The 21,610-nt window shown below is 42.5% G+C and overlaps 1 protein-coding gene across 1 annotated transcript in view; it reads right to left on the bottom strand.

Annotated features, from left to right (window-relative positions):
• DOCK2 (dedicator of cytokinesis 2) overlaps positions 1 to 21,610 on the bottom strand; it is a gene marked incomplete at both ends in the record, with an annotated part of 408,698 nt that overhangs the window by 254,740 nt on the left and 132,348 nt on the right. The window contains one exon of the mRNA XM_079702106.1: positions 6,043 to 6,191. Coding sequence (XP_079558232.1) covers positions 6,043 to 6,191 — 149 coding nt within the window. The remainder of the gene's footprint in view (positions 1 to 6,042; positions 6,192 to 21,610) is intronic.

The following is a 21,610-nucleotide window of genomic DNA, read 5'->3' as shown; positions in this document are numbered from 1 at the left end:
GGAATTAAACATTGTCTTTTCTAATCTTGGCTGCTAAATCAACTGTGTTTATCTCTAAGACTAATATGATCTAAAATCGCCCTGACAAAATGTCCATTCTAGAACTCTTGGGTGGTTTTCTGTAAACGACCCTAGCGTAGTCACGGTTGCTGCCCCCAGATTGCCTGCGACAGCTGGGGCTCTATAGACAGAGCTGTGGATCAAAAGCATCTTCAAAAACAGAGACCTTCCTTCCCCACTTAACGCATTTCACTTAAGGATTTACATTTATACCAGTTGAGCAAATCAAAGTTATAGTTCCCTCAGTAACTGTAACCTGGACCAAATATAGCTATATTTTTCTGCTGCTGAGCAGGCTTTTAACTCATGCCTCCCAACTGTGAACAAGAGATTTAATTCAAACATTATGCAAGAAATGTTTTTTTGGAAAACAAGTGGCTGGTCCAGTGAAGGTTTAGTGTAAATGACTGTCCCTTTCAAGTTGTGTTTTTATGCAAGGGTTCCCTACAGACACTGATCTTCACAGCATCCTCCACAGTCTTGTGAACAGGGGTGAATGGAAAGGTACCTTCTCCACTCTTGCAAGCTGCCAGCTTGCCCATTCATGGGTCAGAGTCTCGCTTTGCCATCACAGGCTGCTGGTGTTGACTGAAGCCTCCATACAGAGCCAGGACTGAGGTGAGAGGGTAAGGTGATCAAGGCACTTGCCCAGGAGGCAAAATTTCAGGAGTGTCAAGAAACTCATTAGTCAAGACAAATAAAATTTAATGCTACATTTTAAAAAAATATAAATTAATGCAAAAAATGCATGATGAACAAAATCTTAAAATACTGATTTTTAAAAATATTGCACTGAAATATTCTTTTTCTTGATTACTGAATTTCTGGTGCCCACTTATACTTTGCCCCACCCCCAGGCAAGTGCCTTACTTGTCTGACCCCAACCTTCACTTATGCAGGAATCTGGGCTCTTGTTCTCACTGGCCCACATGAGTCTTCAAAATTCTCCACACTACTAGGAAAGAAGCCATTGCTAATCAGTAAGAATTGTCATGGGAAATGAAACACATTTCTTTATCTCTGCTCTAGGTTGGGGGTTTAGTTTGTCTTTAAATTGCTACATCCCTGGAGCATCTTCTCATTGTCCAGTCTCATGAGAACCTTTAGAAGCAGCAGATCCAGGGTCGCTGGGGAGAACGGAAGTGCACAGGCAGCTCCCCTGTGCCTGTGGGTTTTTCTCATTTGGGGCAATTCCTTTGAGTCCCAGACAGTGGTATGCTGGTAAATGTTTATCAACTGTCTCTCCAGGAAGGGAAAAGATACAAGTCTGGATATTAAGTGTTTGTCAATTTTCTGGTAAGAGTACTTCCTTCATGGTTGATTTCAAGCTGCCATTGTGACATCACTGAACACAACTGGGAAGAAACGGGCTGCAGCAGAGCTTTAAATATTAATATCTATAATATTAAATATCTGTATGTATTTCTACCATACAGACACAACAATGTAAATAACCTCAAGCACACAGATAAGAATAAAATATGGTAAGATAATTAGGAAGTGATACTTTTGAGTATGTATTTATTACCTTTGATTTCAATATAGTTTATTAGTTATAGATATCTATATAAAATTTTAATAATGGCTGTTATCTAACAAATAACTCACAAAATTCCTAAAAATTTAAAACTTGGTTCTCATGAGCTGGGATGAGCCAGCTCCAGCACACCACCCCATTATACAGCGGTGATCCTGAGCCCCCGAGTACCGGAATAACCCAAAGGAACCCCGGAAATGGGTTGACAGGATGACACAGCAGGATGACACTTTTCTCCAGTCTCTCCAGGAAACCTTATGAGGTCCAGATGCCCTGCAGGCGATGGCATTGCTCCAGCAGCAGTATCTGCTGCTTCTTGGCAAGCCTCCCATGACGCCTCCAAAGCATCTGGAGGGCTCCAAAGCATCTGGCTGCCGCCAGGGCTAATGGGGTACCAAGTCCTCCCCAGGCTCAGAACCTGTTTGCCATTCTTCCAGGAGACCACTTGGCCCTTAACTGTTCTTAAAATAATTACAGGGATGTTTCAGAAGCAGCCTGGAACAGTGGAAGGAGCATAGGAGGGAAGGAGAATAGTGAAGGAAGAGGCAAAACCACATGTATCGGGTACGGATTATATGCCAAATACAAGGCTGCATGCTTTCACAGATGTTCTTGTTTACTGTAATCCTGACACACCCAGAGAAAAAACAACCACCTTTTTACCAAGAGATTACATGACTTCCCAAGGTTCCCCAGCTAATAAGAAGCAGAGCTAGGACGCACCCCAGCTTTGCTCACCCCTATAGCTCTAGCATGTACTGTAGTACACATGGTGCTTTCTACATATTTGTGGGATGGATACGTGAATGCAGCCTAACTCCAAAGCTTGTGCTCTTACCTCCACCAGGGGAATAATGCTGGTAAAGTGCTCTTACATGGCAGAGTATAAATAAAGAGTTAGCGCCTGAAGAAACCAACAGCACACCTGATGGTTTGGATTTTCAAAGTCAGGTCTTTGCACAGGCAATGTCCCCACTACTGCATAAAAATGAATTGATGAGCACAAATGAATGTGTTTGAAGACTCTGACGTTTTATGGTTTATTAAATGCCATATTGGAAGATGCAAAGTTTTATAGACTGGAAAGGGCCCTTCAATTAAGAAGGTAAAGAACTGAGGATGAGCCCAACTGTTCTTCCATTTCCAGTGAATACTGGAGATAAAAAAAAAATTAGGTCACATTAGAGTAGTGGTTCTTAAAGTGTATCTCTGGACCAGCAGTATCCATATCATCTGGGAACTTGTTAGAAAAATAAATGATCAGGGGACTTCCCTGGTGGTCCCGAGGGTAAGACTCTGAGCTCCCAATACAGGGGGCCTGGGTTAGATCTCTAGTCGGGGAACTAGATCCCACATGCATGCCGCAACTAAGAGTCCTCGTGCCACAACTAAGAGGCCCACATGCTGCAACTAAACACGCTGCAACAAAGATCCCACGTGCCGCAGATAAGACCCGGTGTAGCCTAAATAAATATTTTTAAAAATATAAATAAATAAGTGATCAGGCCCCATTCTCCAAACCTAATGATCGGAAACCTGTTTTAACAGCCCCTCCAGGTCACTGGGATGTACTATCATGCTTAAGACCTTTTGCACTAGAACTGTGGTCCTCCACCCTGGAGGCCTATTATCATCACCTGGTGAACATGTTATTGCGATGCCCTGGCCAACCCCAGGCAACTAAATCACAACAACTAGGACTGGAACTTAGCAACAGCTACTTTTAAAAAGGCTCCTCGGGTGATGTAATGTGTAGCCAGAGTTGACAGTTGCCATATACTAGAATAAGAGAGATTTAGATTAGATACTTTGCAACTTCTGATTTCTGGTTTAACTCAAAGTTATAGTGGTTACTGAGTGAATCTTCTTCGTGAAAGAAAAAGCTTTTGAGAAGAGGAGAGATTTCCATCTTCACGAGCTGGAGAAGTTAGATGTGAAGCTCACACGCTGTACCAACATTGTACCAAACCCAGTGGTAATAACAGTATTTAACAACTCATCACCAAAGACAGTTGCTCATCCTGGGATAGAGGCGGGCTAGTCCCCACGTTCAGAAGTCACTATAAAAGCAGTGCACTCAGAGGCAGTGAGGAGTGACACCACACCACCCACACACCTCAAGTCCAGCTGCCACAAACCACCAAGGGGAGCTCAGAGCCTCCCACTTACTTCTTGGCTTTAGTCCCAAGTATTCAGGGTGTGTGAGAGAGCAGCCTCTTCTCACCAGTGTCTGGTGTCACCCAATGTGCAAAATGATGACAACCTGCCAGCATAGAATTCTAGGGGGCCACTCCCATGGGACAGGCAGAGCCTAGCATCGCTGTATAACAAATAAACTGTGTACTGGGGCCATCCCTCTACCCAAATCAGGAAATTGGCAGAACACGTTATAAGTTTGTTCCTCAAACCAGGGTCCACTAGTGTAGTCCCAAGCATCTAGGATTTTCTTTCCCCATGAAAAGGGACGTGAGCACTACTAAAATGTAAGAAACATTGTAAATTCTTTTCAACAAGAAGAGGCAACATTCTTTGGGAAGTTTCTGGAGAAATAATAGGCCAACCATCATGTTTTTACACTGTGAGAGTAAGATCAAACATTCCCTTAAATTTTTTTTAAAGATAGAATAACAAAGACTGGAACCAGTTCAATAGCTGGCTAGTGAACATGCTTATGAAAATAATACCATCATCATGACATTCTCACAGAGTGAATTTTAGATATCCAAGCTTTGGGGCCTTATACTCCCTCTCCCTGAAAAAAAGGATGAGGATAGGAAAAAATGAGAGGGAAAAGACCATGCTTTTATATCCCCAATGCCTATGATTATGCAGACTTTGGAGTTGGGCCAACCTGGGTTTCGATTATCACCCTACAATTTGTTTGCTGTTTGGCCTTGAACTTTTAAGTCTGTGAATTTCAGGTTTTCATCTATAAAATGGGAATGATAATCCTTAGCAGTGATCAGGTGAGCAGAAAGAAGGCTTGGATTGCATTTAGCACAACGCCTAGAAAACAGCAAATTAAGTAACAGTTGTGATCATTAACTATTCACTCTTGAACACCCAGCTGAAGCTTCACTTCTCTTGTGAAGGCTTCCTTGACAAAAATGATTACACACACACACACACACACACACACACACACACACACAGTCTTTGTAGTTCCAGTACCCCCTGGTATGCATCTAGATTTTAGTCATAATATTATATTGCAATTGCTTATTTATATGTTTATAAGTATTTTCTTAAGAAAAAAGACATGCCTTTGTGTACCCAATGCCTGTCACGTACTCGGTACATCATATGTACAAATGAATGAATGAATGAACAAATGAAGCTAGCTATGTATCTCACTTACCTAGAAATGAGATAAGAAAAACTTAATTAGGATGGTAAGAGTAGAAAGGACAAGACAGGAGAGAGACATACAGGGAAACTGATAATAATGGTTGACTATTGGATATGCACAGGAAAAAAAATATTGTTTTGCAGAGTGTTCTATACAGTCAATCATAGACACCGTTCATCCAGAAAGCCCTTCTCTGAGGATTTTCTAGGGAGGAGAGGGGATGGAGAGAATGGTCACACAAATACGTAGAAAAGATTTATTGGTTGTTTGGGTCTACCCAGTCCTCTGAAACCAGCCCACATAAGGACAGATATTCCTGGACATTATTCAAGGACAAGGTAAGGCTGCAAAAGGAACCTGAGTCAAATCACGAATGTTTATCTCTGTCTTCCAAGTCTCAAGAATTCTAGTCCTGTGTTTAATCACTGCCTCTCAGTCTTTACCATTATCACCACTCCGTCTCCCTCGGTATCTTCTGCAGACTCTGCCCTTTGGAAGCCCTCTACTTACCCCCACTGAGACTTTCCTTTTGGTCTCATTCCTACCTAATCTCTGAATGACGTTGACCAATATTACATTGGCATCACTGCCACAGCCATCTCTCTAGCATCACCTAATGCCTCAACCTATCTCAAGGGTCTAGGCATGAGCAATCTGCTCATCCAGAAAGAGTCTTAACCGTTTCACCACTGCAGGAGATAACTGGAGAAACAAAACCAAGGAAAATCAGCCAAGAAAGCAGGTAAGTGGGGTTTTCTTGGCTATGTAGACATAGAAAAACTTTCCTACCCTCATCCCTGCAAACCAGGGCTTTAGTAAATGGACAGGCAATCGAAAAAGTCTGCAGTATGTCCATACCTACACCCTGAGAAAGCCTGTCCAACAAGAAATATGGTGACAAAATGCTACATGCTTAACTCTAGTCCCCAAGCTGTCTTTCACAGCCAGGGAATTAGTCACTGGAAAAGGAGGCCCACTGAGAAAGCCATTGACTTTTATCTTTAGACTTCGACTGCTATTCATCAGCATCAATATTTTAGAACTTAACTCAGCCCTAGTCTGAGTCCAGGACGTCTACATCATCACGAAGACTCACCGCATCCTGACAGCTGAGGACCTCCAAAATGCTGTTGAGTAACTCGACACAGTACTTCTTCTCCTGGACCTGGTGCTGCATCTCATCCTTCTGCTCCAGCAGCTCCTTCAGTTCCTTGGTGATGACAGGAAGCAAAATGTCCCGGCATTCTGGAATGAAGGCAGTTCAGAGGCATCTGAGCTTCCTCGTTTTTTAGCTTCTTTTCTTTATTTTTTAGATAACATTTCATTAAATAAATAATTCATGAATATATTCTTCTTGTAAAAAATGCAAATATTAAAAATTAGGTTAAGGGACTTCCCTGGTGACGCAGTGGTTAAGAATCCACCTGCCAATGCAGGGGACACGGGTCCAAGCCCTGGTCCGGGAAGATCCACATGCCGCGGAGCAACTAAGCCCGTGTGCCACAACGACTGAGCCTGCGCTCCAGAGCCCGTGAGCCACAACTACTGAGCCCATGTGCCACAACTACTGAAGCCTGCACGCCTAGAGCCTGTGCTCCGCAACAAGAGAAGCCACCGCAATGAGAAGCCCGCGCACCACCAAGAGTGGCCCCCACTTGCCACAACTAGAGAAAGCCCACGCGCAGCAACAAAGACCCAGTGCAGCCAAAAATAAATAAATTAAATAAATCAATTAAAAAAAAATTAGGGTAAGATTTCCTTAGAACATTATTCACAGTTCTGGCCCCTCCCACAACCCCTACTCCCCAGAGGCAACCAACCAGTTATTCCATTCTATATAGATGTATGTGTATGTGCATATAAAAATGTATGTGTGTGTGTTTGTATACCAGTATAAAGTATGTAGTATCATTTTGATTTGGCTTTTCATTTAAGTAAAACATATCGCACTGTGATGATCATCTTTCAAGATCTTCTTATATGTTTGACATATGTATGTTATCAGTACAAAAAAATTTAATGTCATTTTGGTTTTGTTGCCTTTTTATAAAAGGGGACTATACTGCACATATTGTTCTGTACCTTGATTGTTTTCATTCACCAATATTTTTTGGAGCACCTTCTATGTTATTACATATAAGGATCAACGTTAATTATTTATAGCTGTTTTATAGTATGCTCTATTATGGACATATTTGTTCATTTAGTCATACCCCTATTGATGGACATTTTTCACTGGCATAAACAGTACAAAAACGAACAACTTTCCACTTGTACCCTTGTACACCACGACTTTCATTTTAAATAAATTAAAACCTTTGCAAAGATGGGTAACTCTCTTGGCTTTGCTGTCTCAGGAAACACCTAGAAGTTTCTGAAATCCTACACAGCATTCTTTCTATATTTCTATTAAAAAATGGCAAACCTTGAGAGATCAAAAAAATCCCCCCAAATTTCAAGCCATCCCTACCTAGATGCTTCTAGAGCTGAAATGTGAATCACATATGCCAACTTTATTTTAACTCAATACAACAAGTAGGTGCTGAACATCTTCGATGTGGAAGGCACTGTATTTCTGGAAGTACAGAGATAATATATGGTTCTCACCCATTAGATACTTAAAATACGACAGAGGTGATCAGCAACAAAACAAAGGGCAATGTCAGAAGACAGAATAAGATGCCGGTGGGAAGAATCAGACAGCACCTCGTGTTCTGTCAGCCCAGCATCTATACCTGCTCTGGCACAGCACCCTGGTTTCACCCTGGTGAGCCACCCTGCTGTGGGATATAAACCTAGGGATACTGTCATAAGGCTCCCTGCCCTCCTCTGGACCAGGGTTGGGTACCTGACCCTAATTAGGATAACCTCTTGATCGGAACCTTGAGGGAACTTTAATAACAGTTATTGCAGACATTGCTAACATACTGAACGCTTACAATGTGCCAGACACTGTTTGAAGTTTCTTGCATGAACGACTTCAATCTTCCCAATGAGTCTAGGAGGTAGATACTGTTATTTCTCCCATTTTGCTGATGAGGAAACAGAGGGACATGTCCAAGTATACAGAGCTAGTAAGTGGTTGGATCCAGTCTGACTGCAGAGCCTGTGCTCATCATCACTAGACGAAGGATATTATCTTTCTTGGAGCTCATCTGTCTGCACACAAGTGCCCTGGGGAGGCTTGCTGCTTCCTCTCCCAGGGCTATTCTGAATCTCCCCTCTCTGAAGACTGGTTCCCCAGCTTTTCCTCTGATTCTTGAACGGCTCCCTATCATCCAAATACATTTATTTTCACTTAAATTTATCAGACTAGGTTTATGTCACTCACAACCAAAGAACTCAGACTCATAGAGTCATAAAATGCCATGAGGCCTTCAGAAGAGAGCAATGATCTATGGTTGGAAGGTTCATAGAAGACTTTATAGGCTCTGATAGAATTGTGTCCCTTCTCTCAGAGCACTAATGTCAGTTTGTAATTAAATTCTGATTAGTATAATTAATGTCCATTCATCCAACCAAAGTGTAAGCTTCATGACAGCCAGACTAAATCTCAGGTGCCCAACACAGTACCTGGATCATAGTAGCTACTCAGTATATCTTGATGGAATGAATGGAAGAGGTGTCATTTGAGATGGTTACTGATGAGTAAATAATATTGCCATCAGGAGAGTGGGGATTTAGAGAACAGAGAGTGATTTAGAGTTCATGGACCAAGATGTAGCAATGTATACAATGGTGGAATATTACTCAGCCATAAAAAAAAGAATGAAATAATGCCATTTGCAGCAACATAGATGCAACTAGAGATTATCACACTAACTGAAGTAAGTCAGAAAGACAAATACCACATGATATCACTTACATGTGGAATCTAAAATATGGCACAAATGAACCTAACTATGAAACAGAAACAGACTCACAGACATGGAGAACAGACTTGTTGTTGCCAAGGGGGAGGAGGGTGGGGGAGGGATGGGGTGGGAGTTTGGGATTAGCAGAGGTAAACAATTATATATAGGATGGATAAACAACAAGGTCCTACTGTACAGCACAGGAAACTATATTCAATATCCTGTGATACACCATAATAGAAAAGAATATATTAAAAATAGAATGTATATATGTGTATAACTGAATCACTCTGCTGTAGAGCAGAAATGAACACAACATTGTAAATCAACTATACTTCAATAAAAAAATAAAATAAAATAAAAATTTTAATAAAATAAAAAATAGAGTACATGGACCTGGGTAAGTAGAATAGTCTCTTGGAAGTAGAATAACAGGAGATAACATTGAAAAGGAAAAGTCTTAAATGCAATGGGTGGTGTAAGATTATAGTTCTATGGAAACAGAAAATTACAGGCAACAAAAATTTTGATTCAGCTTTGCTTAATGTTATAGATGGAATCATGGGCCATGGGTTAATGGTACTTTGTTTGGACTCAAGAAATGGTTGGCCTAAGGACTTTTGAGAATAGAAGGTGCTGAGTTAGCCATTACCCTTTGTTTAGAGAGAGAAGAAAAAAGACTGGATATTATTTACATACCAATTACCATAACATTTAATTTAAATCTATACTTAGTCCATATCTTGTCACCATAAAGTTGAAATTTTGTCCAGGTCTGTTTATTAAAAGGGGTAAAGAAATTTCCTGCAACGTTCATGAAGAAGTTTGTTTTAAAAGTTATCTTCTAAAAGATGTTAACTTGTAACTTTGAAACTTTTTGTTTGTTAGAGGAAACTGTATGTGTAAAAATGCTTGTTGTAGGAAAAACTAGGTGAGTTCATTTGAAGTTGTAAACTCTTTGTCTTTGGGAGATGAATGACCTCACCAACTTCAAGAAACTTAACTCTCTTCACTGATGTTGTCATAATTAAACCCCATCAGAAGATAAGAACTGTGCATTCACTTAAGTTAGGTAAGAATTATAAAGTCTTCCTCTCTGAGAAGTTAATTTTTGCTAGTAAAATAAAAAAGATTCTAATAAAGGAAATTTAAAACACAACAAAAATCTTGTTCTTCCATAGTTCTCTGGGCAAAGGGAGTCTTCAAAAGATGTTTTTTAAAGGTGATTCATGCCATTGTAGCATGTAGGGCAGCTGGAGGAAGAAAAGACCAAAGAGCAGACAGAGACCAGTGTATATGCCACTGCAGTAGTCCAGGTGATGGCAAGTGAGAATAAAAGTGCTGGGTTCTACCCCGCTAGACTCCTAGCCTCTGATACAACATTCTTGTTCTCTGTTGAAGCTAAAGATTTGAAAAGACCTTAAACAAAGTTGGTCTTGAGTTTAAAGCATAATAAGACAATGTTTTAAAGCCTAGAACGATAGGCTTTTGTGATCCAAGATTAAAAATCACTGAAAACCTCTCCATCTGTAAATGGGATCACTAGGACCTGCAGACAGGAGGTTTGTAAAGGTAGACAAAGGGTTAATCTACGGAGGCAGTTAATTAACTCATTCATTCATTTAGTCAGTCAGTCTACTACATTTATTGAAGGCTCCCTAAGTGCCAGTCACTATTCTGGGATGGGAGGGAATGTAACCAGGGGTTGCTTGCCCATCACAGCAGCAGAGCCAACAGAGATAAGAGGCAGACTTAAGTAGACAAGAAAAACCCTGGTGCCTCTACCTCCTGGGAGTGGCAACCTGTCAGTGGCCATACAACAGAGCTATAGAGTAGTAAAGGTCAGGTTTTTCCTAAAAAGCTCATTCTGTTGGTATTCTACTTGAGATGCTTCAGTTAGATCTTATTACAAAGACATGGGTGCAAGGGAAAAGGCCCATTGGAAGATTTTAGATATTAATGAAGATCTCCTTGAGAAGTCACCGGACTTTACATTCTACTTAAAATTGAGCTAAATTAGTAGACTCTCATGGAAAAGTCTAATAGTGAGTTCTCCATCCCTAGAAATATTTAAGCAGCAGGTAGCTGTCTCTGGGCAGGAATAATGAAGAGGTATTCAAAGTATCAGATGAAGGGTTAAACGGAATGATTATTAAATCCCCATCCAAAACTCTATGATCCATAAAACAGAGGTCCAAAGGAAGTGGCAGGAGGAAGGATGTATTTGCTAGGTGGAAAGACAGTGGACATGTCTGCATTGTTTACAGACCACTGAGGTCGTGGGAGCTACAGACCAGGCCGCAGCAGAAGTCGTGGTTTATCAATCTGAAAGTCACCGACTTTTCAGGTGATGAAAACCAGCATCCCCACAGGACGAGGGCTCTGCGTGCTGAGAGTCAGCAAGATTTGAGCTGAGGAAGCCATCAATAATGTAGCCTGTTTTTCAGAAAGTACTTTGTCTTCTCGTTAACCATGATTTCTCAGAAACATCTGGCTCCTCTGTTTTGAAATGAAATAATTTTTCTCATTTGTAATTGGAGTTGTGAAATTACATTAGTCTGTAAAGCTGCAGGAGGCAGCATTTCTAAATTGTGGCTTGAATGTCAAGCAAACAAACAGAAACGGTTAAAAGATAAATATTGCAGAGCCTTAAATCCATCTTTATAGGTAGAGGCAATGAGCGTGAGAGACCTGCAAACACAGCCTGGGTAACTGAGCCCCACAAAGCCTGGAGATGGGCCAATAGGTGATGACAAGTCCAAACTGTAATTCAGACCAGGCACTTAGGAACCCGCAGAGCTACTCAACTCTGTATTTTCATAGAAAGGAGTTTTCTTTTGTCAAAGTGACTTGCAGAGAGGAAAATGCAGTGTTTCTGGGCTCTGGATTCTTCTTTTTCAGAGAAAGTTTTATCCTATGGCAGAAGATGCCACTGCCTGAATTCACAGCTCTCTTGAAGTGTGATACGCTTTTGCAATAATTTCACGACTCAGGGCTACTTCAAATAAGATGGTCCTTTTCGTCACCTCCTTCTCCCCAGTATCAGCTCCATGGAAAGATCAAAATGTATCCTTTGTCCACTTTGGAAAACCACCTTGAGGTGCATCAGGCCACAAATATATCTGTGATCTCAGCCACAACTGCAGCCCCAGAGGAGAACACTCCTAAGAACCACATCTGAACGTGCTGTCTTCCCCACAAACCTGCTCCTTCTTTGCTCACTCTGAGCGAAGACACCCCCAGGCACACGGTCAGCCAAGCAGACTTGATTTCTCCCTCTCTCCATCCCTCTATCTCAACATCTTCTCCATCAGGAAGTCAAGTCCATCTCACCCCCAAGCCAACTTCCTGCATCCTCTGGTCCAAGTTTCCCAAACTGATCTCCCACCTCCAATCTCAGCAGCAGGAAATTTCCCCAAACTCAAACCTGACCACGGGACTGCCCTCCTTGAAGGGCTTCAGTAGTCTCCCAGGGGTGAGTTTTACCGCTGCTCTGGCATAGCTGAAGGCCCTTAGTGGGCGGGCTCTTCCTTCCCTCTCCACCTCCACCTCCTGCATCACTCCACCACAGCCTCTCCTCTCCTTCTTCTGAGTTTTTGCATGTTATTTTCTTTGCCCAGAATTACTTATCCCACCCATCTTCACCTGACTGACTCCTCCTTGCCTCCTAGGTCTTACCTTAGTTGCCAAGTCCCCTAGGACAATGTTCCTGACACCCCAACTCTGACCCTGTTCTGTGCTCCTGTAGTATCCAGACTAGACTTTCATCTTCCCATTTCTCACATTACGTGGCTCTCGTCTATGTAACAGGACGAACAGTAAGATTCTCATTAACATCCCAGAAATGAAGCTGAGGTCCAAAGCTGAGGACAAAAGGTGTAACTGCTCCACATTCTAAATCCAAACCGTCTCCAGTAGTTGGTGTACACCGTCATCCCCCGTGGTTTTTTGAGAGGTACCAGTTCAGTACCAGTCCTACAGTAATCTGCACGCACCTCATCCCAGAACTGAGGGAGGGTCTGCAGAGGACTTTGGATACAAAGCAATGCCCACAGAAAGAAGGCATTGCCTCTCCTCCCTGAAGCTGAGGTGCAGGGAGGTAGAGGCAAAAGAATCACTCGTGAAACATATGAAGACAAGACTGGCACGTTATGGCCCCACTAGGGAAATGTTTGCTGATCTTCCATCCCCGGTACATCGTGGCTCCACCAGCAGAATGGAGACACTTGAGAACGTTTGGGAATCCCTCTCTTACTGTGGGGAGAAAGGTTAAACCCACAAGATGTGTGTGTCAGGGCCTCAGTCATGTCCTCAGTGTGGTTACCCCATTTCTAAGCCTGCCTGTGGCAGCCTTCGCTTGGAATTTCACCCCACTCACAGCCAGCCCCTTACGTTACCACCAGCATGGGTTAATGGACTCTTCTATCTTGTTCGATTTTTCACAGGCTTTAAAGTGAAAGTCATTCTGCTTTGGTCAAGTTCCTATTGACTGAAAGGCGAATTCAGCTCAGCGCAGCCCTCCTGGAGGAGAGCGAGGAAATTGGGATGGCCGAGGCGCACCCCGCTCCCCCACACTGCCCAGCCCCAGCCTTTCGGCAAGCAGGGAAGACCCCTACTTGAAACCCAACGTTCTCCCCAGGCAGAGCTGAGCAGGGCCAGCCCTGCTCTGCTCGGCTGCTTTCCTTCTGTTTGGTAGCGGGAGCATCTGCAGAGGTCAGAGGCCACTTGGTTCCATCAGCTAGCCACGAAGGAGGACCGCCACACACAGCTCTAATCTGATAGCAGTTTGTTCTCACAACCGCCTTCCTCCAGCCAGCGTCTCATGAAGGAAAGTAATTCCACCCACTGGGAAATCAGTAACTACCCACAAACTTCATACTCCAGGTCAGGTTACAAGCCTTTTACAACCCTACCACTGTTGTGCCCCCGCACATTCTTCAGCAGCTCCTCGTGATTCACTCTCCTTACCTTCCCAGAAACATGCCTAAGTACAATGTCAGAATCACCCCTCACTCCCCCTCCAGCCTGCCTCAGCCATGACTTACGTCTCCACTTTACAAACCCTGAGGGCCAGAATATGTCTCCCCAGCTCAACAAACATAGCCTATTTAGAGATTTCAGAACTCAGCAACTGCAAACTTTCTCTTCAGGTATCTAACAGGGGTGAAAATATAATTAGGCAGTAAATCCTAAAGAAGAAACATACGTTCAGAACTTTATACTAGATATCCACTTAAAGTCCAAACCAAGCTATTGCTTTTGCCATTTATCCTTTATATTTAACAAAAAGCATGATATTGCACTAAACCTACAAGCAAACCCCTATAACAAGTTAGTGTTTGCCATTCAGAAGCACAGTGATGGCAGGAAGAGTAGACTGATGTGTAATTGTTGGAATTTACACAGTGATGTGAGTATGGTTATGTCCAAAAATGTCACACTGGTTATAAATATAATTTGTAAGCTCTGATAGTCTATATGCTTATATTTATATCCTTAAACATATATAGACATAATTATTGTAACAGGCACTATTCTCATGGATATCCTGTTCTAGTGGGATATCAGAAACAATTTAAGAAGATAATAATTGTCTTAGGTTGGATTTTCCAGAAGCAAACTCTGAGATGAGGTTTGGGTGAAGGTGTATTAAATAAGGTGTTCCAGAAAACACTGGAAGGGGAGTAGGGAAGTGGGACCATGAAGGGAAGGAGGCCAGGTAGCCTTCAAGTCTCACAGAAGGGGAGCTCTGGGGACAGTGTGGGCCACAGGGGTGAAGCAGCTGGAGTATTTAGACCTTGGGGATGGGTGGTCCCGGGCACTTCAGGTGCTCTCAGTGTCCAGGCAAAGCAGGCCCTGCTGCCTGAGGGCAGCCAGAGAAGGCAGGGGCTGGCTATTGGGAGAGAGAGTCCTCCTGGAGCTCTTGTACACAGAAATGATCACGATTACAGGAGACATGGGAAGAGTCCTGAGAGTTGATGCTTTTACAACAAATGCCAATAGCTGCCAGCAAGACAATTAACTGGGTAACCTGAGAAAGAGAGTCTGGAGGTGCAGGGAAGACTGTTCCATGTGAGGCAGTTAAGAAGGCTTCTGAGATGGAGAACTGGAACTGAGACCTGAGGGTGAGAAGGGAACAGCCTAGAAAGATCTCAGGGAAGACCATTCCAAGCAGAGGAAACAGCATGTGAAGGCCCTGGGGTAGAAATTTGCTTAACATGTTGGAGGAATCACGTGGAAATAAGTGTGGCCAGATTATAGGAAATGGGAAGCATAATATGAGAGTTTGGCCGGGGCCAGGTCTCATCAGGCCCTGTGGCCCATGGTAAGGAGTTTGATTACTGGGTGGAGATAAAGATGTTTTGTTTTTGTATTTTTAATAGAGGGTAGGGGGTGGACCTAGAGAGGAAGGTAGGAGAAGACTGAGGAGGCTTTTCATAGATGGGGAAAAAGAAGTCTAATGGTTATTGAGCCCTTACTCTCTACCAGGCAGTCTCTCTTCGAAGAAGTCTATCATTGTACCTATTTTATGGATGAGGAAACTAAAACTGAGAGAGATTCAATAACTCGCCTAAGATCACACAGCTAGTAAGTGGCAGAGCTGGGATTTAAACATAGAAAATGTGATCTCAGAGCCCATTTTCACATCTACTAAACTACCCTGCCTCCTTACTATAACAGTGAAGGCGAAAGGAGATAAAAACTTGATTAGTTTGTAGCAAGAGAGACAAAGGAAAATGGACAGACTTGGGTTACAGTTCAGAGGCAGAATCGAACTTGCTGATGGGCTTCAATGTACTATATAGATGTGTAAGCATATGCATTTTGAATGTTGGAGAGAATAACAGACTCATTTTAGGGTTTATAAAGTTAGGATCTAATCATGAAGCCCATTTCACTGCCTCAACTAGCAAGTAATGAAAAGACTCCCATCAACATTTCTCTGATAGTGTGAAGTGGCTGCAGAGATGGCCCATTATCACACCTCTGGAAGCTCTTAGGGCATAATCAGTGTGTCCTGACAGGTGCTTCCACTTTCAGTTACCCCTCTGCACTTTCCAGGATCACTTACACCGCCACTGTGACCAACCTCCTCCCTAACCAGCACACTCATTAAACCACAGTCTAGCTCCATAGAAAGTGCTTTTAGGAATATAAAGGTGCAGATATGGCCAACTGAGTAGTGACTCAAAATTTGATTTGTTCCCTAATGCTTAGAATGATTATATTCACGATGCCACACCAGAGGAGTGTAGCTCAGCCTTAGAAGACTGTCTCATCCATCCCCTAACCCTGGCTAATGGAAGGAGAAGCCAATGAAAAGCTTGGGGCTGAACCAACTGGCCTCTACACTGCATAATCCGGGCAGTCTTTAAAAGAGGATTCTCATCAAAGCAATGTGCTCAATTTCAAATTCATGCAAGAGGAGAAATGAGTCAAGGTAGCTTTTTGACTGGCAGGAGCTGGGTCTTACATCCTTTGCCCCCATTTTATTCCAATTCAGTGACATCTGAAATCCAAATCCATTTATAAGCACTTAGGATACCTATTATAACAGTAAGTACCACCCAGACCCTTCCAGAGCATATCATCCTTGACCCACTGCCTTTCTTCTGTACCATGCTACACAGATCCTTTAATTCCTTCACCCCAGCCCCTGTCTCCTCTGGAGACTCACATGATTCCCTGGCTCCATGAATTTCAATCTTTACTTAACCAGTCTTTCTGAGCTAATCTGTGGCCACATACTCAAATAGGGTTTTCTCAGGAGTAGGAGTCAAATTTTAATAAAGGGTAGAAACCATTTGTCTAGAAATCCATTGAGAATGAAAGGGAGTAGCTGAGGGGAATACCAAGTATGAGAGCTAGGTAACATATGTTGAACTCCTGCTGGGTTCTGGGCACCATATTGGGAAACTACTTAACCCTTACCAAAATCTGTTCTGTATATGGCATTATCCCCATTTTACAGATGAGAAAATAGGAGCTCTAAGCAGCTTGCCCAGGGTAGGGTCAGTTAGCTAGTGTGACTCCAACAGAGGCAAGATTTCACGGTAGACTCCAATGCCAGCACTGTTCCAACTTCACTCACAGGCTCATGAGTACAAACAATTATTCCCAACTTTGAGATTCTGCAAACTGAAGGCAGCCACCCTTTGAATTTGTTAGCTCCCTTAAGCTAGCCTTAAGTAGGAATTCCAAGACCCTGGCTGGTTGGTTTGTTTAATGGTTGGTTGTTTTGTATGTTTTAGTGAAGGTTACAGTACCAGGGGAATAAAACAAACAACAAATCGCAGTTCTAGAATCACAGATTTAAATAATAATGAACATTCATCAACTCGGTGATTTAGTCATCAGTTTAGTCACTCACTTCTTTCATTTTTTAAAATTCAACCAACCATTTATTCAACTCCAATTGGTTGAATAACCTGAGCTTACCCGTCTCACTGCAGTTGGCTACAGATAGCAATCATGACCTTCAAACCGCTCACTCCCTGTTTCCCAGAAGACAGTGAGAGCCTGGGGTGAGATACCTAATTTCCATCAAGTCATGTCTCCTGCAGCTCATAGCACAACGTCGGTCACACGGTAGGATCCTCGTAAGTGTTAGATGAATGAACGAGTCTTTGCTGATTTCAGAGAGAGAGAGCCCTGTCTCCCTACACCGGGGGCAACTCTCAGAATCAGAAACCTATTTGGTGTTGGGTTATTTCACTATTCATTATCCTGTGCTGTCCTTGAAGAAATCAGATGGCAGTAGCTAGGGGCTGGAAGAAGGGTGTTGAGGAGGAGAACTGCATGTGTGCTTCTTCTCCTTCACCACTTCCCCTGAGCAGCCGTTCTTGTAACATCTTTCCATCCTTGGCTTCATCTGATCCCAAAGGCAGTTATGGAGAAGTGGGCAGAACTCTGGATTGAGGGTCCAGAGACCTAGGTCTGAATCCCCGACTTACTACTGCCAGGATGCGTGATGTCAAATACGTCATTTTACCTCTCTTCCTCCAAAAATGGTGATTAAAATGCCCGTAAGAGGATCCAAATAAAACATACAAATTCAGTTGTAGTTATAGGCGTACCTCAGAGATATTGCAGGTTTGGTTTCAGACCACCACAATAAAGTGAAATACCACAATAAAACAAGTCGCATAAATTTTTTTGGTTTCCCAGTGCATATAAAAGTTATGTTTACACTATATTGTAGTCTATTAAGTGTGCAACAGTATTATGTCTAAAAAAATACATACCTTCATTTTTAAATGCTTTATTGGTGTAAAAAAAAAAAATGCTTACCGTCATCTAACAACACAAGGTTGCCATAAACCTCCAATTTGTAAAAAAAAAAAAAAAAAAAAAAATGTGCTATCTGTGAAGTGCAATAAAATTGGATGTGCCTGTATTAAGTGTAATGAGCCATGGGGATCTGATGCTACACCTAAGAAGCTTTTGAGTCCAAAGCAGAGCACATCAAAACTCCAATAGTTGACACGTACACTTGACAAAACACCTTGGTCCCGGCGTACTGGAATAAAATGGACTAGAAGCTGTTATCTGCATCATTCAAACCAAGTGTCCTTTGTCTGAAATACCAAACTCCAGAGAATTGAGTTCCGAGAGGAGGGAATAAACTGAAATGATTGGGATATATGCCTCAGATTTTCATGCTCCCTTTTGTATGTGGAGAGACTAAAAGAAGGCTCAGGCAAGCGTTCTCTGAACTTCCTTTTACATTTCTGCTTGCAACTTAGAATAATAATGCCACTTACTGGCAATCCTCAAGCTGCACATGAACAATCCTATATCGCTGTCATCACAAAAATTACACATATCAAAAAGAACAAAAACCAACAGCAATGTTTTGGATCAATATGAGCAGCCAGCATTCCATTTCTGAGACAAGCACACACTAAAAGCCTCTTGTTTGCATTTTAAGGCCAACAGAGGGGTCCTTCATTTCAGAGAATTAAATGAGAAAATTCTCCTGGATTCAAGCATTAGCAAAATGGAAGGGCTGTGTAATTGTTTCCAATCATTATCTGATTCTCTCCTTCCCTCACCTTCCTCATAACAGCTCCAGAGGAGAGGAAACTGGGGTCCCTCTCACAGCCCCACACGTTTAAATCTAGTGTTGTTTATTACAAAGGGAGAACAGACAAGTGTAATAGCTTTCAAACAAGCTGAAGAATTGGAAGCAAACTCCAAAGAGGAAGGAAAAACCATTGCTATGCCCCCCCTCCCCCTGATCCTGCCCAAATAAAAATGAAAATGGGAAGAATTTCTCCTTCTGGCCTGTTTTTCTTTTCTAGAGGCACTCAGCTAAGAAGGTAGAGAAAAGAGACAGCCTTCAGGGGGCAGGGGGTTTTGCCTGCTTCATTTCTCCATTCATGCGACAGAATCAACATGAGCCCTCCCCTGGAAGGCCTAAAGCAAAAGAGTGATTTAAGAAATGAATCGCCCACTTAGGCCCAAAATTTAAATGAGAGGATCAAAGAGACCCTGTTTCGATTCTGAAGCCAATGAAGAGGAAATCGGGAAAGTGTGAGATGGGAGAAAGTAAAGAGAATACATGTCAGTCAACAACATGTAATGAGCTTTCTGTACAAAGGGAGGACAACATATGGTCCTTACCCTTGGGGCAGTCCAAGTGTAATAAAGAAAAGAACCAGTCAATTGACGGGAACAGCATAAAAACATACGATGAAACACACTGTGTTTCCACTATGTTCAGTCCCTGCCGATGAATCTCAGATTGCACTCCTATGAAACTGACATTAATATTTTATTTTAGCATGACTTGTTGATATATTTATTTTTAGTTATATATATTCCTTCCTATGCTACCTCAGTCCAAAAAGATGCAAAAAGGAGGTGACACGCCAAAGTAGAAGGTAACATAAGGGCTTCAATTACCCACAAAATGTAGCTCCTCACTTGTGTGATAAACTGTCCGGACAATGCAGGAGATCATCCAAGTTCTAGAGTGTATGGATCACTGAAGTAGAAGAGAACCAATTCCTTAAGAGAAACACAGCTTTTTCTGGCACTAAATTCTTCAAGAGATTTTTTGTATTTTGAGTTTTAATGTTAATGTTCTACATTAAGTTTAGTAGTGATTAGCTGCTTTTGACATCAAGTTGTGGAATTATAGCTCTAAAAAGAACCTGAGAAAAGCTAATGGTTTTCATTCATTTGACCGCGTTATGTGCTCACATAAAACATGAAAACAGGGGCTTCCCTGGTGGCGCAGTGGTTGAGAGTCCGCCTGCCGATGCAGGGGACACGGGTTCGTGCCCCGGTCCGGGAAGATCCCACATGCTGCAGAGCGGCTGGGCCCGTGAGCCATGGCTGCTGAGCCTGCGCGTCTGGAGCCTGTGCTCCGCAACGGGAGAGGCCACAACAGTGAGAGGCCCGCGTACTGCAAAAAAATTAAAAAAAAAAAAAAAAAGAAAACAATAAATGGAGGAGGGCTCATGACATGTATTTGCCCTTACATGGCATCTTCATTTATTTTTCATCTGGACAAATATTTACAGAGTGCCTAGCAAATGCCAAGCACTGGGGTGTATAGGACCAGGACATAAGTGGTAAAGACTGAGAGAAGTGACCAGACTCAAGGCATATGTGAGAAAGATTCAAAGGCCTTAGTGAGGGCTTCCCTGGTGGCGCAGTGGTTGAGAATCTGCCTGCCAATGCAGGGGACACGGGTTCGATCCCTGGTCCGGGAAGATCCCACATGCCACAGAGCAACTAAGCCCGTGCGCCACAATTACTGAGCCTGTGTTCTAGAGCCAGCGAGCCACAACTACTGAGCCTGCGAGCCACAACTACTGAGCCCGTATGACACAACTACTGAAGCCCACATGCCTAGAGCACGTGCTCTGCAACAAGAGAAGCCACCACAATGAGAAGCCCACTCACCGCAACGAAGACCCAACGCAGCCAAAAATAAATAAATAAAATAAATAAATTTACAAAAAAATAAAAATAAAAAAAGACCTTAGTGATTTATTGAAAGTGAAAAATAAGGCACAAGAATATTTGAAGGCTAACTCCAAATGACTGGCAGAAAAATAATGGAAAAAGAGAAAGTTTTCATGAACAGAATGAATACAATTTTGGAAGTGTTGAGTTTGAGTACCTGTAAGACATTCAAATGAAGATGTCAAAGAGACAAAGGTCTGAGAATGATTTCATATAAATGGGCAAGCATGAATTCAACCATATGAAAGATACATGGTACATGGCCTCCTTCCATAAAGAATTTATAATAAGCAATCACAGTGCATTTAGCAGAGAGCAGTTTATTAAAGTTTATCTGGTGATGATCATGAAGACCACAGTGAAATGAAAAGAAAGGAAAAGGAGGGGAAAGAAGATACAGAAGCAAGGAAGAGGAGAAGGAAAAGCAGCTGGGGTCTGAACAGGGACTTACTGGGGATATATGAACACAGGAAGTTGGGACAAGGGAGCTTAGAGGGGCTTGGTAACATGAGAGTTTTTCGCTTGAAAGTTTTAGCTCATCACAAAGACAAGGTTTAGGCAGAGTCCAAAGAGGGATAAGCAGCCCAAACTGCCCAGGTGATCTAACCAGTATGTTTGTCAATACTGTCACTTTACCAAGTAAGGCCAATTGAATAGGAACTGGAAAGCAGGGTTTGCAGGGAACAACAGCCAACAACTATTTCTAGAGTATCTACAATGCACCTGGCTGCTGAAGCTGGGATGGAAATGTAGCTAAAACCTGGTCCTTTCCCTCAAGGGCTCTCCTGCTAGAGCATCATGCACAGCCTACTGGCCCAAGATAAGGCAAAG

The sequence above is a fragment of the Hyperoodon ampullatus genome (genome assembly GCF_949752795.1).
Source record: "Hyperoodon ampullatus genome assembly, chromosome: 4".
NCBI classification, from domain to species: Eukaryota; Metazoa; Chordata; class Mammalia; order Artiodactyla; family Ziphiidae; genus Hyperoodon; species Hyperoodon ampullatus.
Note: the sequence above shows the minus strand (reverse complement) of the source record. Positions and strands in the feature narration are given on the sequence as shown.